We start from the raw sequence: 22,498 nt of genomic DNA, 5'->3' as shown, positions 1-22,498 counted from the left end.
TCCACAGGGGCGCCGGGGTGGCTCAGTCGCTGGGCGTCTGCCTTCGGCTCAAGTCATGATCCCAGGGTCCTGGGATCGGGCCCCACATTGGGATCCCTGCTCGGTGGGAGGCCTGCTTCTCCCTCTCCCACTCCCCCTGCTTGTGTTCCCTCTCTTGTTGTGTCTCTGTCTGTCAAATACATAAATAAAATCTTTAAAAAAAAAAGTAACTCCACATTCAGCAAAGTCATTGCTTGCCAAGGAAGATAAGGCCCAACCAAGTCACTCTTGCATCTCATGGAGAATAAGAGACAAGTAATTTAAGATGTTGGAAATCTGCAGCTAATAAAACATTGTTTTCACGTTGCTTCATTTATGGGTTTTGTCTATTTTGTCTGTTTTTATTGTTGCTGCTGTTGTTATTGACTTACTTGATTTTTTACACGGTCGTTTTTATGGTATTTGTGAGCCATGAGAGATAACTAGTGAAGTAAAATGATGCCTTGTATAAACCAATATAATACTACTTTTCTTTTTGAAAATATTAAAATGAGTTTTTGAAATGTGCCCTTTGGGGGAAGAATAATTTAGAAATAAAGGACATTGCAAGTTTCAGCTAGCAAAAAACAAACAAACAAAAAACCAAAAAAAACCACAAACCCACCCAAAACCCTTTTTCATGGTAAATTGCATGTTTCCATATGCTGGAATTAAACTGTGTTACTGACCTCTGCTTCAGAAATAACATCTCAGCTTTGGTAAAATGTTAGTCTTTTTCTAAAACTTTTAAAAAAGTTTTTGGCAATTTTGTCAAAAAATTCTTCCTATACAATATAGTCTAAAATGAGGATTTAAGACATCATGTTAGTAGTTTGCTTTTTGCTCTAAGAAATTAATAATTTAAATAAATGTCTCTGAGTTATCATTGTCTTTTATTTTTTTTAAGATTTTTTATTTATTTATTTGAGAGAGAGAGAATGAGAGACAGCATGAGAGGGAGGAGGGTCAGAAGGAGAAGCAGACTCCCTGCCGAGCAGGGAGCCCGATGTGGGACTCGATCCTGGGACTCCAGGATCATGACCTGAGCCGAAGGCAGTCGCTTAACCAACTGAGCCACCCAGGTGCCCCTATCGTTGTCTTTTAAAAAGGGTTGATGATAATGCTAGTATCAAGTCTTCAATATGATGTATTTTCACAGCTGTAAGCTTATTGTTTTTTTAAAGGTTTTATTTATTTATTTGACATAGAGAGAGACAGTGAGAGAGGGAACACAAGCAGGGGGAGTGGGAGAGGGAGAAGCAGGCTTCCCGCTGAGCAGGGAGCCCGATGCGGGGCTCGATCCCAAGACCCTGGGATCATGACCTGAGCCGAAGGCAGACGCTTAACGACTGAGCCACCCAGGTGCCCTGTAAGCTTATTTTAAAAGACTTATTTGGGGGCACCTGGGTGGCTCAGTCAGTTGAGTATCCAGCTCTTGGTTTTGGCTCAGGTGATGATCTCATGGGTTGTGGGATCGAGCCCCCCACCTCCCGCCATCGGGCTCTGCTCTGCACTCAGCGGGGAATCTGCTTCAAGATTCTTTCTCTCTATTCCCCCCTCCCCCCACACACACACAGGCACACATGCATGTGTATGCTCTCTCTCTCTCTTTCAAATAAATAATTCTTTAAAAAAGAGAGACTTATTTAAATGATCACTTCAGTGAAACCAGCAATAAGCAAGGTAGTCCAATAAATAAGAGGCTTGACTCTGGAATCTCTCATTGTTGGATTTATTCATTTCTTATTAATATAAATTATTTTATGTAGAAAGTTTAGTTGGAGTCCCACTTTCCTCCTTAAGATTTTTCCCTACTAGCAGGTGAACATAAATCCTATTTGTGTTGATAGTGGTACAAAACTTTAAACTATTTAATAGCTAAAGAATTTCTAAGTTATATTAAAACATATTAGGTTTTTTTAACCTCAGAAGCACATTGCCTTTAGCATAATATGTTTCTCTTAAAATATGGGGGGAAATATTAAAGCAGAGAATATATAATATCAGATATTGTCATTTCTGTTTACTTCTCTTTTTTGCCTCTGACCAGTAGCCATATTTATACTATCTTAAATATTGCTGATGCTTAAACTTCTTTCCCCTTGGGTTTTTGGAGAAGGCTGATAGGAGAGTGTAATTTGATATTTAAGAGTATAAGCTCTGGAATAAATGCCTGGGTTTAAATTGGTTGTGGTCACAACATTTGGTTGTGGGACTTGGGGCAAGTTCCAGCTAATATGAATCTCTGTTTCTTTACCTGTAAATTATGGATAATAACAGTACCTACTTTATGAATTGTTGTAAAGATAAAATCAAATTATCAAGTTAATGCATTTAGCACAGCACTGGGTGCATATGAAGTGCCAAAACTACGGCATGGAGAAATACTTCTAGAATGATAGAGTAACAATTTCCAAAAATCTCCTCCATAAAAGCAATGAAAACACTGGCAAGAATTGTCAAAATCAAAATTTTAAGAACTCTGAATGTTAATGAAAGACATTTCAGAAATTCAAGGGGCTTTTTATTTCAAGAAAAATGGCTGAATCTCCCTAAGAACAGTGAACTTTGTGGATTTTTAACTTGATCTCTTCCCATCCGCCTCTCTTCCATAGTCTTGAAAACCAAAAATCTCACAACTGTGATAACTGCAAAAACCAGGCCTGGCAACCACTAAAAGAAACTTAATGATTTTGAAGTTTCACAAAATTCTATTTTGACCTATATGGCAGCTCCCTGTAAAGTTCCATTCTCAGGACTTAATCTTTATTTGATCTGATTTAGAGCTTGCTCCAAAGGAAAGTCCTATTCCTGTGGCCTTTGTTGAAAACAATCAGTGGCAGTTGTTTAACATTATAGCTACCTGAGGTGGTGATACCAGTGAGGGCTAATAAGAGGCTGACCAAAAAACTTAAAAGGAAAAATTGGGCAATGAGATTTTGACAGGGAGCTTTGAAAAGTTCCAACATATTCCTGGGAATCTAGAAGGCCACAGGCATGTGCAGGATTGTGCATATGTCCAGGAAAGACCAAAGAAGTCCCTGACCCCTCACCTCTGGCTGACCTTGATGTTCTGCATGAGCAGGGAGTGAAAGTTAAGGCAGAAAAGTGGGGGAAAAAATGATTAATTGGAATTTATCAGAAGTAAAAACTTGTGGTTCAAAGGACAACAAGAAAGTGAAAAAACAGCAGATTGGGAGAAATATTTGTAAATCATGTGTCTTATAAAGACACATATCCAGAATATATAATGAATGGTTATAACTCAACAATAAATGGACAAATAACCCAATTTAAAAATGGGCAAAGGCTGGGTGGCTCAGTCGTTAAGCGTCTGCCTTCGGCTCGGGTCATGATCCCAGGTCCTGGGATCAAGCCCCGCAATGGGCTCCCTGCTCCGCGGGAAGCCTGCTTCTCCCTCTCCCACTCCCCCTGCTTGTGTTCCCTCTCTCACTGTGTCTCTCTCTGTCAAATAAATAAATAAAATCTTAAAAAAAAAAATGGGCAAAGGATTTGAATAAGCATTTCTCCAAAGAAGATATATAGAGGCCAGTAAGGAGATGAAAAATGTTTTTAATTATAGAGTGGCTCTAATGTAAAGAATGGATAATAATAGGGGCACCTGGGCGACTCAGTCCATTAAGTGTCTGCCTTTAGCTCAGGTGATGATCTCAGGGTCCTGGGATTGAGCCCCTTCTGCTCCTTGCTCAGCAGGGAGTCTGCTTCTCCCTCTGCCCCCGCCCCCTGCTTGTGTGCTTGTATGCTTGTGTGCTCTCTCTCTCAAATAAATAAAAAGTCTTTAAAAAATATATAATTATTGGTGAGGGTGTGAAAAAATCTTAATCATTGTACATCGCTAGTGGGAGTGGAGCATGGTGTAGCCCTTTGCCAAACAGTTTGGCAGTGGGGCGCTTGGGTGACTTATCAACTCTTGATTTTGGCTCAGGTCATGATCTCAGGGTTGGGAGATCGAGCCCCACGTCGGGCTCCACACCCTGCTTAAGATTCTCTCTCTCTCTCCCCCTCTCAAAACAAAAATTTAAAAATTAAGAAAAAAATGTTAAACATAGAGTAATCATCTGACCCTTCCTCTTTTAGGTATATACTCAAGAGAATTGAAAATATTAAAAACTTTTACAGAAATGTTCAAAGTAGCCTTATTCATGATAACAAAAGTGGAAACAACCTAAATGTCTATCAATTGAGGAATAGATAAAAAAAGAAAGTGGCATATCTATACAATTTGGCCATAAAAAAGAATGAAGTACTGATACCAGCTACATCATAGATGAACCTTGAAAACACTATGCTAAGTGAAAGAAACCAGACACAAAAGGCCACATACTGTTTGTAAACATGAAGTTTCCAAAGTAGGAAACTCCAGAGACTGAGAGTAGATTAGTTTCCAGGGGCTAGAGAGAAGGGGAAATGGGGATGACTGATGATGGGTAAGGGGGTTCCTGTTGGAGTGGTAAAAATATTCTGGAACTAAAAGTTGGTGCTAATTGCAAAACCCTGTGAATATGCTAAAAAAAAAAAACCCCTGAATTGTATGCTTAAAAGGATGAATTTTATAGTATGTGAATTATATCTCAATAAAGCTATTTTTAAAAAAAAGATATTACTCAGCCATCAAAAAAATGAAATCTTGCCATTTGCAACGGCGTGGATGGAACTAAGAGGGTATTACGCTAAGCAAAATAAGTCAGTCAGAGAAAGACAATTATATGATCTCACTGATATGTGGAATTTAAGGAGCAAGGCAGAGGATCATAGGGGAAGAGAGGAAAAAAATGAAACAAGATGAAACCAGAGAGGGAGACAAACCGTAAGAGACTCTTAATCACAGGAAACAAACTTAGGGTTGCTGGAGGGGAAGGGGGCGGAGGGATGGGATAACTGGGTGATGGACATTGGGGAGGGTTATGTGATGTAATGAGCACTGGGTATTATATAAGACTGATGAATGACAGGCCTATACCTCTGAAACCAGTAATACGTTATATATTAATTAATTGAATTTAAATTTTAAAAAATGTTTATTAAAAATAAACCAAAAAACCCCACAGAAAAAACAGGGGCACCTGGGTGGCTCAGTTGGTTCAGCATCCAACTCTTGATTTCGGCTCAGGTCATGATCTCCAGGTCCTGAGACTGAGCCCTGCATCGGACTCACACTCAGTGCTGAGTGTTCTTGTCCCTCTCGCTCCCCCTCTGCCCCAGCTCCCTCCCCATCCTGCTTCCAGCTTGCAGGCCAGCATGCTAGTGTGCATGTGTGCACATGCACACAGATGTTCTCTCTCTCTCTCTCTCTCTCAAATAAATAAATAAAATCTTAAAAAAAAAAAATGCAGGGGCACCTGGCTGGCTCAGTCGGTAGAGCATGCAACTCTTGATTTCGGGATTGTAAGTTCAAGCCCCACACTGAGTGCAAGGATTACTTAAAAATTTAAAAAAATCTTAACAAAAAAACCAAAAACCCCTACAGCGTGCTATTTAAATGGATCATCTGGTATTGAAAAATAAAAATCACTCCAAAGCTTTCTTGCTTAGCTGGCTACTCTATGGTGTTTGCAGTTGTTATTTTTTAATGAATTGTCAGAAGACTGGAATTTCATGTGTAGCGTTGTTATGCTAGCCAGAGGTGCATGACTATTTTTCAGTTATACAAAGGTTAGTCAGAGCTGGCTATGAGAAAAAATTCCTTAGAATTGGCCAAACTGAGATTGCAGTATTTTTGTAGGAAGTTTTACTCCATTTGCAATTGTGAGTTCTAATACTTTTAAGCATTCTTTGGATGATAAAATCCTTCCCTTTTTTTCCCTCAATGCTTCATCTTCAGTTATTCTTATTGAACTATAAGATACTGCTTTTCTGTGTATCCTATGGATTTAAGCTGTGGAATTCAAAAGCTTGTTACAAAGTTTTACTCATGTTTACAACTGAATTTTGAAATAAAGTGAAGTTAGAGCTCAGTAGCTGTAAAATCTTACGGAATGATTTTAATGGTTTAATCAAATTGAGTATTTTTTTATTATTATTATTATGTTATGTTAATCACCATACATTACATCATTAGTTTTTTTTCTTTTTAAAGATTTTATTTATTTATTTGACAGAGAGAGACACAGAGAGAGAGGGAACACAAGCAGGGGGAGTGGGAGAGGGAGAAGCAGGCTTCCCGCGGAGCAGGGAGCCCGATGCGGGGCTCAATCCCAGAACCCCGGGATCATGACCTGAGCCGAAGGCAGACGCTTAACAACTGAGCCACCCAGGCGCCCCACATCATTAGTTTTTGATGTAGTGTTCCATGATTCATTGTTTGCGTATAACACCCAGTGCTCCATGCAGTCCGTGCCCTCTTTAATACCCATCACCAGGCTAACCCATCCCCTCCCCCAGAACCCTCAGTTTGTTTTTCAGAGTCCATAGTCTCTCATGGTTTGTTCAAATTGAGTATGTTTTGATGTTAGCAAGATCCTATTTTCTAAGTTTTTCTTCTTATATCAGTGTAATCTGTTGTAACCCACTGTATTCTTAGCTTTCAGAACACAGAGAAGGACGACATGCTTACAGTCTAGAGTCTCTCTGCCACTGCCCTTTTTATGAAGAAGCCATGCATTTAGTTGAAGAAGGGAAAATTTACTCAAGAGTGCTTAGGTACCATTTCAGTTGTGCTTTTGTTTATGAAAAATATTAAGGTGCTGTTGCTATGTTGGTATAATATTTATTAAAGATGTTTATGAGAATGGGGGGAAATGTCTTTTAGGCTCAAAAATTTTTTTACATTTTTGTCATTATTGAAAAGACATGTGTTTTATATTAAGGTCCTGAGGTTAAGCCTTATTTGAGTCCAAATTTGTAGTGGGCTTGATCTTGAATGCAGTTTAACAGTTGTCTTCCCTGTTTGTTACATAGAACTGAAATGCTGGAGTGCCTAGGAGACAGTGATTTTCTTGCCAAACTTCACTGTATTCGACAGGCTTTTCAGGTATTTTTTTTAACATTAAGTGACTTCACCCAGCCACTCATCCCCACCCTCATGCTATAGAGTCCAGCTGAATATAAACAAGACAGCTCTTTGCTCTTTATTATCCTTATTTTTAATGGCAACTATAAAATCTACTAAGTTTATTTTTCCTGCCTGCTAGTTCCTTCATTTGTCTTTGTCCTCTGTCATGGCTTCCCAGGTCCACCACACTTTGTCAAACAGGGTGTTCTGACGCTGGAGATGGCTGCCTAAAATAAAAATCCGCTTATTATCAATTAGTATGCTTTCTAGATTGTTTTGTATTTGAATCACTTGTAAAATCATTGATTTCCTAAAAGGACATAAGATCACTTAACAAAAAAATTATCTTTATTTTTCTACGTTTTGGGGACTATATAACATTTATTTTGGATTTTCTAATATTAAATTGAACAGAATTTAATTCATATTTATTTCCCTTTAATCTTTTACGATGATAGGTTTCAAGAGCTCTTTTTAAAACCTTAGTAAATGACAGCTTTTCTCTGTGGCCTACCTGCGGACGTAGTGCCCATGCGATGCATCGACTGTATTAGGGTCGTTCATGTGTAGATGTGCTATAGAGTCAGACGTCCGTTCAGATTAATTATAGGTTTCTTTTCTCTTTGGGGTTGGATATTTTTTCAGGTAATACTTTCAGAAACAGCCAACAGGATATTCCTTGCTGAGAGTGGAAGGAAAATTTTATCAGCATTAATTGTGAAAGCACGAAAGGTAAACTTGACTTGTTGGCAAGTTTTTTACTGTTGATTGCTGGAGATTACCATACATTACATTAAAATACATTGAATTTTTAATAGAAGAAAAAGTTTTTGTAGATCATTTCAAAGGTTCACATATTAAAAATAAATTACCTAAAGAGCATTGACTTCTACTTGGGTTGATTTAGTTTCTATGTATGAAGTCTACACTATTTTGATCAAGTTGTTGCTCATACGTTATTCCCAGCTTGCTGTAAAGTCTGTGAATGTCGTATGGGGATTATCATTAGATCTGATACTATAGCCACCACTATTATTTCCTAATACCTCTTCACTTACCTCCCTCAAATCCTGTTCAGTGAGGTTCCAGGAAATAGTGTAGATCTCAGAAATCTGGAAATACAAATTGAGCTGCCTCTTACTCTTATTCATGGGACTGAATGAAGCAGAGCAATCATAAGAACTTCATTAAGACTGTAAGGAACCACTTCCCTTTATGTAAGGTGTGTCCAGATGTTGAGAAAAAAAATCAAGTAAAACAGGCCTTCCTTGAGCCATTTGAACACATGGTTTTCTGACCCAATCCTTTTGAACCTCAATTACCTCATTTGTATAATAGAATTATATTTATGGTACACTATGTCAGAGGGTTCTTATGATCATTAATTAAATGGTAAGTGGGAAAGCAAAATTTTTTTAAAGTGCAAAATAAATGTAAGGTGATATTCACTACTTGTAATTCCCGGTGTAAATCTTACGTTGCTTTCTTGACCTTTCCATGACAGATTAAACCCAGTGATTTCACCTAGAGTTCCTCCAAGAGGAATAGAACTGCATCAAAAGCATCACACAGTATCTGCTGTAACCAAGTTTTCATCTGAAGGACTGACCTAGATAGGCATACATATTTGATTAGTAAGCAGTTTGCTTACAACACTTTACTAATGTTGGAACAACAAAATATTAAACCAAGTGAATATGACATAACCTTGAAAATGTATTTTAATTCAGTTACTTAATAGAATAAAGATCTAACAAACATACTTGAAGAGTAACTCATTTACTTTGTAGGCTTGGGCCTTGTTATAAAGTTGAGTTTAGGATTAAAGTGTGTTTTCTTCTGCAGAATCCAAAGAAGTTTGAAGATGTTTTTGATGAAATGATCTATTTTTTAGAGCAAACTGATCACTGGGATAGTACTGAAATGGAACTTGCTGCTAGAGGAGTAAGTTTCAATTTTTTGTATATTCATTCCCCTTAATTATGTACATAAAATATTTAGATAATCTGAGGCCACTGTTTCCTTGTCCTTGTTAAATGACAGTAAAACCAATTATGCGGTAGTGGTTATCACAGTCATAAACAATAACAACCACAGTCTTTATACTTTTGGGCAATAGTTGAAAACAATTGTTTAAGCCCGTCCTTCCTTCCTTCCTTCCTCCCTCCCTCCCTCCCTCCCTCCCTCCCTCCCTCCTTCCTTCTTCTTTCATCAGTAAGAAGGCCCTAGCAGGGTGAATGGTGGCCTGGGCAGGGATGGTTTTGAATGGGACAGCAGACAGCTTAGAGGGAGGAGGGGGGGATTGGCTACACGGGATTAAACAAATAATCAAATATATTGAGAATAATGGGAGCCAGGTTTTGCACTCTCAGGGAAGGAAGGTATAAAAAGCCTAAGATTGGAGTAGGAGCTGTCCGTGTGAATTTGTAGTTTACTGTGTGTGTGTGTATATGTGTGTGTATAAAGATGTAGAAATAAATATAAAGGTTTGCATATTTAGAAGCATATGAATACTTCCTAGTTCTGTTCACTGAGAGTCTGGGAGCAGCAACACCTCAAAAAAAATTACTCCTAGCACACGGAGGTTCGCTTCTAAGTACCACTGTTCACTAAAAGGAACCTAGGACTCCTTGGAAAAATGGCTGATTTCAGCACTGGGATAGGGAAAGTACATAATGAGGCTGGAACATTCTGTTGTAACGAAGCTTAAAGAATGAATTTGCAAGGGGCTGAAAGGCTTTCTAGGCAGAGAAAATAGTAGGTACAAAGACAGAGAGACATAATCTTTCTTTTTTTGGTGTTCCCTCACTTGGTGGAGGGATTGGTATCCATTCAGTTGTGCAGGCCAGAAACCTGGGACTCATCCTTTACACCTCGCTGGTCCTTGCCTACTGTATCATATTTATGTCTGAGTTTTGTCAGTGTTTTTAGTTTCTTCATCTTCTCTCTAATCCTGCCAGCATAGCTGAGCCTGAGTAACTACTCTCTCTCCCTGGACTGCCTCAGAGTCTTTCCATTGCCAGATTCCCTGGCTACTCATCCCTCTACCCAGTCACCCTCTCTCCTCTCCATTTCCAATCTCTACACTGCTGCCAAACGGTCCTTAAAAAATGCAAATCTGATCATCCATCTTCCCTCTACCACTGCCGCTCCAAAATATTGGATAAAATCCAAAATTATAGACATGGACCTAGCCCTTTCTCCTTGTCTCCAGCCCCTTGCCACTGTGCCCTTTGCTATAGAGGCTACAGCACACTTTCGATGGTTTTCTTCAACTCAACACCGCTGTGTTCCTTCTTACCTGAAACACTTTGACAGGTATTTCCCGTACCTGGGATGCCTCACTCTCTAAAGAAAGCCCTCTCTGACATCTAGTCTAGATTAGAATCTCCATCATAAGCTCTCATAGTCCCATGTCCTTTTTCCTTTACTGGGTTTATCACAGTTTATAATTGTGTATTTGTGGGATTATTTGTTGCTGTCTGTTTTCCCACTAAATTCTAAGCATCTCATTTGGTTGCCATGGAGGTCTGAGCACCTGGTACAGCATGTAATACAACATGATATGCATGACTGAATGAAGGAGCAAGAGGCTCATGATGTGGTGGGGAAGATAGGCAGATATCCCAGGAGCTATAGAACAAAGCAGATGGAGCATGGTGGATACCATAAGCAAAGCATAGACAAAGGACTCCTAGAATGCAGTGAAGGAGAGATTAAGGCATCTAGGAAGGAATAGCTGTCACGTGAATTACAGTTTCTGGTGTTGAGTTGTTTTCATATTTGTCTCTCCTCTTCCCCTTTTTTCGTCAGGGATATAATCTGAGTCAACTATAAACACCCTGCTGTTATAAAGCATGAAGCCCTGGTTCAGACTTTATTTCAGCTCTATGTAACAATAATTTGTGTTTTAACTCATAATTTAATGCAGGTGAAAAATCTAAATTTTTATGATGTTGTTCTGGATTTTATATTAATGGATTCCTTTGAAGATTTAGAAAACCCACCCACATCCATACAGAATGTAGTAAATAATCGCTGGCTAAACTCCTCCTTCAAAGAAACTGTAAGTGGTGGTTTACCTTTTTCTCAACCATTTAAATTTGATGAGAAATGGTCAGAACTGGGAAGATCAATAAGATTTACTTATACATCTGCCTATAGAATGACTAGTGTGGAAACGGCTCAATCTTTGATACTGGGATCAGATGTGTATGATACACAACATCTTCGGATGAAATTCCCTTTGGCTCTTCTGTCTGTCCCTGTGCTGACCTGGAGGACTAGTGTTTCTTCAGATCTCAAACTCAGGCTTCAGACCAGTTCAGGCCTAACCAAAAATGTAACTGAACTGTCTCTGTGACTAACCTAAAATACAGCAGTTGTAAAAAGACAGTATGTATTTTTTTAGAGGAAAATATGGAGATTTATATTCTCAAATACTATCAAAAATTAGGGGAGGAAGGGGCGCCTCACTGGCTCAGTCGGTAGAGAGTGCAACTGTTGATCTCAAGGTTGTGAGTTCAAGCCTCACGTTGAGTGTAGATAGATTTTTAAATTTTTTAAGTCTAGATTAGACTTAAAGATAAATTTTTTAAAAATTAAAAAAAAGGGAGTAAAAGAAATAGGCATATGCAAAAATAAAACAGGTTTAAACTATTCTATACTTTGAATGTTTTCAGTTTCTCTGGTTTTTTTGTACTCAATCTCTAGTTGACATTTTTTTGTTGTGCTTTAAGTATGTACTTGGAAGGAAGTAGGTAAAATAGATATTCATGCTGCAATTAGAATGCCTCTAAAAAAATGTTCCAGCTGCCTATTTCACAATTATCTTGGAAATTTCTGATACTAAATTTTAAAGAATTTTTAATAAATCCACTTTTCACTCAAAATATGTTTTAACCATAAAAGTTACATGTTCTCCCATTTCTTAACTGATTTGGTCAAGTGACCTTGATCAAAGTTGGGCCATGCCAGATTTCCTTAAGATCCACTTGGGTATTTTAGTCCCTATCATTAAGGTTGTATTTCTTAGTTCTTTATTAGAATAACTGTTAGCTCTACCCACAACTATTTCCAGCAGTACTGTTCTTGAAGAAAAAAAAATACTGTGTTGTCTTTATTATTATGCATAAAACAGCTGTTGTATATGTGTATCTGTGTACACATAGTTTCACTCTTTTCCCATAGGAACAGAACTGGAGAACTGAGAGTTCAATTATAGGTAACCAGGTTTCTTGGTGCCAGAGCTCAGCCTTTTTCCTTCAGTGGCTTTGTATTTAATTTAAAATTTATAAAAACAAAATACCTTTTCATTATTTATTCACAAACAATAGAAGGAACCAGGACTGGCTAAAATGTTTTGAACATTTTAAACCCATAAACCTATGAATTTCTAATAAAAATCACTCCTAATGCAAAGTTTATACAGTCATAAATGTAAGTCTTTTTCTCCTCTGTATATATTTAGGCTGTGGCTTCAAGTTGTTGGTCAGTGCTGAAACAGAAAAGGCAGCAGATGAAGGTAAACTTCACTATGCCTTCGACTTCTTCTTTTTTGGGTAATATGAGGCTCCTGTCAAAGAAACTGCTGAGTCAGTTCTCCAGTGGGGATGGCAGCTCATAGGGACTGTCCCTCGAGCTGGGAGAGTGACTTACTGATGCTGGATTGGCTTCCCCTGTTTTGAATTCCTTCTTCCTCTTCCTTAACATTCTGTATAGTTTTCAGTAGAGAAAACTGAGGCATGTATGGGATTTCTACTATGTGAGAGAGGGTTTAGGGTTAGAAATGGCTCGGATAGAATTTTTAAGATAATTCTGGGGACCATGTACGTGAATAATTCTTGTTTAAAATGATTCCAGAGGGCAACCCTCTCAGGTGCCCTCCCTCTTTGGGAGCTTTGTACTCTATCATTCAATAAACTTAAAAAAAAAAAAAAAAGATTCCAGAGACCCTGTGTTTTAAACAAGCTTTCCAAATGAGTATTCTAAACTCTTAACATTTGGGAACCACTGGTTTGGGGCTAGGGAGCAGACTTGTAGACTTGGGCTTGATTCTTACACTAGCTATTATGACCTCGGGCACGTTGCTGACTATCAGCTGACCTCCAGTTCTCCTATTTGCAGATGAAATTGGTGCCTGCCTCACAGGCTTGGTGTGAGAATGAAATAAGATAATATCAACCAGCTTCATTTAAACATAATGAAAAGTAAATATAAAAATGAGCTTAATAAGTAGTAGTTTCCATAATCATGATAATAACATATATAACTTTATGTCTTCTTAGCATAAATCTTATACCTTAGACTAGTCTTCTGTCCATATCCACAGATTACCTATATATCTCACCTCTTGGGGAACTATTTTCTAGACCTGGAATGCCGTACTCTTTCCTCTGTATTTAAATATATCTTACCTCTTGTTGAGTTCAGCTCATGTTATTACTTGGGGAAGCCTGTCTCTTCAGTCAGCTCATGCTCATGTTCTACCTGTCTGAACTCCTACTACAGTTAGAGTCTATGGGATTTAGAATTTTAATATATGCAGAACCTCTCAGACTAAATAATAACTTCAGTGCATCCTTCGTAACTTTTTGGCCTTCACTGGTTAGCTCTGTGTGACTTAGGACAGGTTACTTAACTCCTCTGATGTATCACTTTCTATGATGTTAACACAACCTACTTTTTCAGGAACGTTTTATTAGATTAAATAGAACCTAGCACATTATCTGGAATATAATGGGTACTCATTAAATGTAATTGCTGCTAGAGTATATATATTTTTTAAATGGAGGTTTAGAAGATGTTTTGGGGCCTATAAAATAGAAAATAACCCCTCCAGGAGACAGAATCTTAAGGCATAGTTATCCCCAGTTGATGCTATATGACAAATCCCACAGGATGTTATTTAACAAGGTAAATTCAGAAAGTTAATAAAGTTAGAGAGGTTCCTAAATGACAACTATATGTATTATTATTGCACAAAAAGAGGTAGTAATTACACAATTAAATGCTTCAATAATACCTGGTTCCTCAACTAAAAGTTAGGATTCTAACAAGCATATTTTTGTGCTTAGTCATTTAAAAATCATTTTGGTCTTTTTCAGGTAATTTAATTAAGTGATTGAATGGAACTGTTTAACAGCTGAAACCATAGTAATCTCATTCATCCTAAAAATTATACTGCTAAGGAACACTATAGCATTCTTGTTATTGCTTGGTTGTAACACTGATATGATTACTTTTTTATGAAGTATTTTTATGAGGTGAAAATGCCTTCACGAAATAATGTTCCTCAGCACATTTGAAACTGTTGGCTAGGATATGAAAATTATATAAAACATTCTGTGACTCTAAAAGTTCCTTAGTAGGCTGGCTCATCATTAACCCTTGGTCTGTCCTCAAAAAGCTGATCATATGATGGATAGCAATTTAAGTTTCTCTGCTAGAGATAGCTAATTCAAGAAGGTAAAAATAACTCGATTCTCCTTTACTTCCCAACAGATCCCAGATGGATTTTTTGCCCATTTTTATGCCATTTGTGAGCAAATCAGCCCTGTCCTCGCCTGGGGCTTTTTGGGTCCTCGAAATTCTCTCTATGATTTATGTTGCTTCTTTAAGGTATGTTCAGTCATTGAATCATCTCTTTTTTTTTCTAAATCGAAAAGTGGATGAGGCTTTATTCTGTTTTGTTTTTGCTTTTGTAGGAAAAAGAATGTTAATGAAAGGTAGTTATAAAAGTCACCTAAATTCAGTGTTTCAACGCCAGTGGAACATTATTATATAGATTTGGTGCTTTATCCCAGAGTAGATTCAGCAAGTCCATTCACCTTATCAAATCCTTCTATAATGGCTTTGTGCTTTTGTGTGGTGTGAGACGTGGTTTTGTGTGGGTGTTACCCTGTTACAATCAAGTTGCTGCAGATAGTTGTTCTTCACCTCGGACTCTTCTGAAATGTATAAATCAAATAATAATGTGTCTTTATTGCACATGTGGGCAATTTAGAAGTTCTGGTTTAAGGTAACATGAATGATAAAACCCAGTTGTGAGAGCTAACATGGGAGTTTAAGGTCATATCCTGTCGTTAGCAGTTTGCCAAAACACAAGTTACAGCTCCTTGCAGAATTTTCTGCCTGGCACGGTGCCAAGAAAAGTCTCATTATTTCCTTGTCTTGAATTTAGGCTGAGTTTCAAGGAGCAAATAAAAGTAAACATAATCAAGTATGAATTTGAAAGTTTTTGATGTTTGAAAGTTTGGATTTTCGTTCTGTTGTTCATTTAAAAAGTTAAATTATTATGTTTATGTGCTGTTAATGTAACATTTGTATAAGTGTTTAGGAAAAGTTATTTTACTGTCATTCAAAACTGATCAATTTTTGACTCGTGTTTTTTTGAACTCCCAAAAGGTAAGGTATGTGTTTAGTGGGAAGAATTTGGACTGGGAATTAAGTTTGTCATTAATGAACAGCCTGACTCTAGGCAAATCATGCTCTGTCCTCCTTTTCTTTATCTATAAAATGACAGGGCTCGACAGGTTGATTGCTAACTCATCCAGATACTGAGTCAAGCAAATCTATGAAGTGTGCCTTCCTAGTACTTCTTAACTCTTGATTTCTGTGGGATAGAAATTAAGTATTTCTGTTTTTTGTTGTTTGGAATTACTTTTTTTTTTCCCCATCATGGCATAACAGCCTGTGACTTAGTAGTATACAACTTGCTTAAAATGAGTTTTAGAAAAAAAGAATGAGATTTTGCCATTTTCAATAACAGGATTGGACCTACAGGGTATTGTGCTAAGTGAAATAAGTCGGACAGAGAAAGACAAATGCCATGATTTCACTTATATGTGGAAACTAGAAAACAAAGCAAATGAACAAAAAAAACATAGAATCATAAATAGCACAAAGTGGTGGTTGCCAGAGGAGAGGGGATTGGGAGGAGGGGCAAAATAGGTGAAGGGGATTAAGAGATACAAACTTCCAGTTATAAAATAAATAAGTCACTAGGATGAAAAGTACAACATAGGGAATATAGTCAATAATATTGTAAAAACCTTGTATGGTGACGGGTGGTAACTACACTTTCCATGGGGAGCATTGAGTCATGTGTAGACTTGTTGAATCACTGTGTTGTACACCTGAAACTAATAAAACACTGTATTTCATCCGTACTTCAGTAAAAAAATGAGTTGCAGCATAAGTATTAACTTACTGAAATGAAATATCCTTCAGATCTTCCAGTGGTTTGAGACCTGAAATTTTTATTTTTCATGTATCTTAAGTTTTTTATATACAGAAAAATATACACTTAAAAGTTAGGGCTCCTGGGTGGCTCAGTTGGTTAAGCGTCTGCCTTCAGCTCAGGTCATGATCCCAGGATCCTGGGATTGAGCCCCACATCGGGCTCCCTGCTCGGCGGGGAGCCTGCTTCTCCCTCTCCCTGCCGCTCCCCCTGCTTGTGCGCATGTGCTCACTCTCTCACAAAAATAAATAAATAAAACATTTTTTAAAGATTAAAAAAAGAAAAACTTAAAAGTTACAGGGGTGCTTGGGTGGCTCAGTCAGTTAAGTGTCCCACTCTTGGTTTTGGTTCAGGTCATGATCTCAGGGTCATAGGATCAAGCCCCGAGTGGGGCTCCACGCTCAGCGCAGAATCTCCTTGAGATTCTCTGCCTCTCCCTCTCCATCTGCCCCTTCCCTGCTCGTGCTTTCTCTCTCTCTCAAATTTAAAAAAAAAAAAGACAAAAAAAATCTTAAAAGTTCCAACTATTGGAAATAGTTTACTCTTCTGTCTTAAAGTAGTACCAGTGTTCAGAGGTAACATTGAAAATGTCAGTTATTAAGAAAGAATTAATAATAGCCCCTTACATTTAGACAGTGCTTTAAGGTTTACAGGCATTTCCCATAGATTTTTTTTTTTTCATCATCATGTCAGCCCTGAATAGTATAAAGGACAAGTAGTAGTATCCCGTATTTTACAGAAAAAGAAAATGAGACCTAGGAAAGGTTTAATCACTTGTTCAAGGTCCCTTTTCCAATGGGATATGAAACTAGTACTGGCAGTCAGGCCTTCTGACTCCTAATTCAGTGCTTGTTACAATATTGGTAACTATTTAGATTAATGTAATTTTGGTCTGATAGTGCCAATTTGTTTTATGTTCATTTTCCAGAATCAAGTTCTTTTCTTTCTCAAAGACATTTTTGACTTCGAGAAGGTGCGCTATTCCAGTATAGAGACTTTGGCTGAAGACCTCATGCAGTTACTTATTCGCCGCACTGAACTGTTAACGGCCTATCTTGGAGCTGATGCACTGAGGCATACAAGTAGCTGTCTAAGTAGTCATGGTCATGTTATGTCCAGTGGCCTGTTGGAAGCCAAAGTACAATAAGTACCATAAAAACCATACCATTGGAGTGTGCTATGAAATAGTTAAGGTAACTATTGATTTTGTACCACGTGTTACAAGGAATTGGGGGATATGGACTCAGGGAGGGAAAAGACATCTGGTAGAGAATGAGTGATCGTACTGTGTTTACACAGAAGTTCTGTCAGTTGAATCCCTGTGTACTGTATCCAAAGTGGCGCTTTCTTGTCTTTAGGTAATAATTTAAGTCATGAAATGCTGTATATTTTATAGAAATATTGCTTGAATTGAAACCAGTACTTGGGAGTTAGTTGATTTGTCGTCCCAAAGCTGTCTGCAAAGTCCAGTATCCTTCTAAAAAGCTCTGTTTTTATATTTGCACCTTGAAAATATACACTTTAGCCAAGACCTTTGTGGCCCCCTTATGTAAGAATATATTACTCCTAGTGTCAACAAATTGAACTTTGCCTGAAAATGTATTTTTCATTGTAAAGTTATTTATTATTCAATCAAGTATAGGCAGTAGTGGTGTTTAATATGTACTGCTTACATTATTGCTTGTGCATTTGCTCATGTTTGAATCAAAGAAATTGTAATGGCTGAGTATCATTATAAACATTTAAATGAATTGACACTGAGAAGTTTACAAGTTAGAAGTTTATATTAGATTTACTCAGTTTCCAAAATATATTATTGTTGGTCCTATAAGTTAGAATAACGAGACTGAAGAAATTTCTGTTACCTTTTTATAGAATAGAGCATTTTCCCTTGAATGATTATTGATTAAAAAGATAACATTTATTAACTATGAGAGGTAATTAAGATTTTTTGTGTGTAGTTTTGAAACTATTTCCCAATATCTGAAGGTATTAATCTGGATACAGTAAAATAATTTCTCCTTTCTCCTTCTGTAGAACTTATAGCACACTGGGAATTTGTCATATTATGCCCATATTTTAAAAATATTCATACTTTGAATCTTCGTGAGGTTTTAAAGGTTTGTTTCCCCTGAATATAGAACAAAATATTTTTTAATGGCATGGAAGTATATTTCATGTCCTTTATGATAAATAAATGAACAAATGAGTTGTTCATATGAGTAGGGTTCTTCAGAGTATATTAGATACATTCAGAGCTGTGTTAATTTTGTGTCTAAATCATATACCACTTATTTAAAGTGGCTCACTCAGCACATCAACAGATTGGATTCGTTGAATTTGCTCCTAAGGTGGGCTTTATTCATTTCAAGCAGGAGTTACCCAGAAAGATCTAAAATATATTTTTTAAAAATGAATTTTTAGATTAAAGTGCCTAGTTTCTGACTAATGAATAGAAAATAAAAAGTGAGGGAGAAAAGCATAATCTTTTAAGGTTTTAAATTTACATTTGTGCCACATTTATGTAATATTAAGTTACAAATTATGAGTTTCAGAATCTTTATGCTCTTTGCATGTACTGTGTCCCATAATGTGTGGGTTACAGCATTAAACAATATGAAATATTGCTCTGATATTTAGCTCCGGACGTTTCTTACATATATTCTTAATTTAACAATTGGCTATTCACAAGTCTTATTATTGATGGAGGAATAGCATTAGAAGTATCAAAGCTAAAAATTCCATTGTGTTGTTTAATTTTTAATTCATATCTTGTATTTTTAGCTTCTTGTTGAGGTACCATTGACCTTGAATGATTCACACACACGTGTGTGTGCACGCATACATTCCCATCATTGTGTAGGCAAGACAGGTATTGTTTATATTAATTTTCCTGTGGGGGGGCTAACTGTTTTAAGCTGTGGTTTTATAAACAAAGCTGTAAGTAAACTTAATTACTTTTTTATTTGAGGAAGATATTATTTGAAATCTATTTTGAAGAATTGCACTATTTAATAATGCTGCTACTACATAAGATAACTCTGGGGAATTTATTTCATCAGATAAGATGAATGGCTTTCCAGAAGGTGTTTTTTTTTTCTTTTTTCACTTCACCTTAAAAAAAAAGTTGCCCATATTCAAGAGGCTAGTTTGTCAAATTCAGTGTTTGAGTTTCATTCGTTTCTGGTCAGTTACATAGCTACTACTTCAGCAAAATGCTTTCTTTGTGGCCTTTGACAAAAGAGACAAGAGTGGGGCACCTGGGTGGCTCAGTCGTTAAGCGTCTGCCTTCGGCTCAGGTCATGATCCCAGGGTCCTGGGATCGAGCCCCGTGTAGGGCTCCTTGCTCGGCAGGAAGCCTGCTTCTCCCTCTCCTACTCCCCCTGCTTGTGTTCCCTCTCTCGTTGTGTCTCTCTTTGTCAAATAAATAAATAAAAATCTTAAAAAAAAAACAAAAGAGACAAGAGTGACCAAATAGAATTTCAGGGTAATAAGTATAGAAAAAAACCCCTCTCTATTGTAAGGGAAGAAACTTGAACTTTTTAAAAGAAACATCTCTTAAAAATGGTTCTGACCACAACAGAGTACTTAAGTCATAAGTACCAATTTCAGTTTGCCTTGAAATCGGGTTAAGCAACTAACGCAATGTTATAAATAATAAAAAATGATTAAACTAGTCTAGAGTTTTTTAGGAAAAACCCCGTTAGACACTCACGCTGGTACAGTCAGAGAACGGCCTTTGCCACTGCCAGTCCTACTACCGACCATCTTCCTGTGTACCTGATCATCAGGGGGCCTTGAATTCATCCTGAGAAAATGGGTTTTTCCTCTTGTTTTCTGGAAGACAAAAGATCCGTGTTCAGGTGATTTATGTTTAACTTTCTATTTTGGTTTCTCTACATTTTTGTTCAACTAAAAAGCTAGTAATTCTTCATTTAAGGCTTACAATATGTTTATTAAATGTCAAAATGAGATTTTTTTTTAAAAAAGCCAAGTTTTTCATATGGTTATAGTCAGCTCCAAAAAACTTTCTCTCATAAAATAGTACTGTTTATTTGCATCCATTTATTTTTATTCTATTGTTAAATGACTTTATAAAAAATATTTACAAACTTTTTCTTTCCTTAAGATGTAACATTTTCACACCTGAAACTAATGTAACATTGTCAACTGTACTTCAATTGAAAAAAAAGATGTCACATTTTCTGCTTAAATGATTACCTAAAGAGTGCTTATTTGCATCACAAAAGAATTTAGTTTATTATTCCTTTAAACCTATGAAATAGAAATGCCAAAGTAACATTTAATATACTTCTCTGTGACCTTTCATAATCAGAAATTTTAAATTATGTTCATGACAATTTGCTTTTATTTTAATGTGAACACATATTAGGAAATTATTTGGAATATACATTTCAAAGTGATTATAAGAATTAGGCTGAATTCAAATCTTTTGTTTTTTGCTTGGATTAATTACATTTAGAAATTTCTCTGTGAGACTTAAGAATTTGTATAATCTGTGATTAGTGGAAATAAGGGCATTCTTTCTTTGTTCCTAATGATTCTATTATGTTATGTTTTGCTTAGTTTGGAACAACCATGTATTGTCCTTACTTGGCTGATATTAGTAAATGTGTCTATTTCCTAAATGTAGGGACTGTACTTATTAATTTACAGGTGAAACACTACAGTAGCAGAAAAAAAAATAGCACTGGCTCTTTAGCTAAAATAAGCACTGTAACATGGATGTGTTTCTACTACTGCCAAATAAAACAGTGATGGTACATCTTACTGATGTATTGACTATTTTATACAATGCTTATATATATATATATATATATATTTGCGAGATCACACTGGTCTCATCAGACCCTGTCATATGGGAGCTCTTGGTGTTCGTTAGACCACATACATGGGCACAGAGAACACCGACGACCGCAGAACTGTTGGAATCGAGTGCCAAAGCACATGATTGCCGCCTCTGTGGATGAAGTAGGAGAAAAGACATTTCTGTGATGAGTGAAGCCAGAGTACTTGTGTTTTAATTAATAAGGTGTTTGGATTGGGAATGCCATCAAACACAATATACATTTATCTAATTGATGTTCGTGCGTCCGTCCCTATTCAGACCTCCCATTTCCCCCCACTTCCTGGTCAGAGTCCACATACAAGGAGAGGGGCTGCTGCCGGGCCGGCCGTGGGGGCACCAGATGGCAAGGCGGCTTTCCCCGGATAGAAAAACAGTCCAAAGCACCCCAGTCTGTGGGCACTCTTCCCAGCGAGGAGACAGGGCTGGACATGGACGGGAGGCTGGAACAGCACCTCAGCCTCCTCTTCTGTTTTCTTTGTCACCTACCATCCTCTGGGCTGTCCCATGCCATCCTCTTCCATCCCACTGCCCGAATGTCATGCTTTGTATATTTTAAACATCTCTGGGTTTCGGGGCGCCTGGCTGGCTCAGTCAGAAGAGTATTTGACTCATGATCTCGGGGTCATGAGTTTGAGCCCCACGTTGAGTGTAGAGATTACTTAAGTAAATAAAGAAAAATAAAAACCTTAAACATCTCTGAATTTTTAGGTATGTTTAAAATACGTCTCTACAAGCATCTCAGTGTCTTATTGTTATATTATTTGTAGGGCTTTGCTGGAAATCTTTATTAACTCATTTGATTCATCCACTGTCTTCCTTATCCTTACTGTTCTTTTTTTTTTTTTTTTTTTTTTAAAGATTTTATTTATTTATTTGACAGAGAGAGACACAGCAAGAGAGGGAACACAAGCAGGGGGAGTGGGAGAAGGAGAAGCAGGCTTCCCGCGGAGCAGAGAGCCCGATGTGGGGCTCGATCCCAGGACGCTGGGATCATGACCTGAGCCGAAGGCAGACGCTTAACGACTGAGCCACCCAGGCGCCCCATTCCTTACTGTTCTTATGCCACTTTTGACTTTTATTATATAGTATTTCTTTTCATACCCTGTATTCTGTGATACTTTACCCTGCCACCTCTTCTCCTTTGATCTTGCTCTCTCCTCATGCTGCTGACATCTTTGATCATGAACAGCTCTCTTGTCTGCTAAGGTTTTTTTTTTTTTTTTTTTTTTTCCTACCTCTAAGTAACCTTCATCGTTTATGCAGGGAAGGACTGAATTCCAGTACAGAAGAGAAAAGCAAACCCTCCTACGACACTTTATTCTTTACTTAAAAGCCACAGCAAAGCAACTGGTACATC

At 37.3% G+C, this 22,498-nt stretch overlaps 1 protein-coding gene across 2 annotated transcripts in view; it reads left to right on the top strand.

Moving 5' to 3' along the window:
• The window catches only part of MIGA1 (mitoguardin 1), a 97,260-nt gene extending 78,608 nt beyond the window's left edge, over window positions 1–18,652 (top strand). For both annotated transcript variants that reach the window (XM_032425535.1, XM_032425531.1), the window contains exons 9-16: window positions 6,560–6,678; window positions 6,937–7,009; window positions 7,676–7,762; window positions 8,876–8,974; window positions 10,962–11,096; window positions 12,501–12,554; window positions 14,534–14,650; window positions 17,200–18,652. In XM_032425535.1, coding sequence (XP_032281426.1) covers window positions 6,560–6,678; window positions 6,937–7,009; window positions 7,676–7,762; window positions 8,876–8,974; window positions 10,962–11,096; window positions 12,501–12,554; window positions 14,534–14,650; window positions 17,200–17,418 — 903 coding nt within the window. In that variant the 3' untranslated portion in view covers window positions 17,419–18,652. The remainder of the gene's footprint in view (window positions 1–6,559; window positions 6,679–6,936; window positions 7,010–7,675; window positions 7,763–8,875; window positions 8,975–10,961; window positions 11,097–12,500; window positions 12,555–14,533; window positions 14,651–17,199) is intronic.
• The last annotated feature ends 3,846 nt before the right edge of the window (window positions 18,653–22,498 follow it).

Source organism: Phoca vitulina, unplaced genomic scaffold (assembly GCF_004348235.1).
Source record: "Phoca vitulina isolate PV1807 unplaced genomic scaffold, GSC_HSeal_1.0 scaffold2, whole genome shotgun sequence".
In the NCBI taxonomy this organism is placed as follows: Eukaryota; Metazoa; Chordata; class Mammalia; order Carnivora; family Phocidae; genus Phoca; species Phoca vitulina.
The sequence above is the reverse complement of the archived record's forward strand: the minus strand, read 5'-3'. Positions and strand labels throughout refer to the sequence as shown.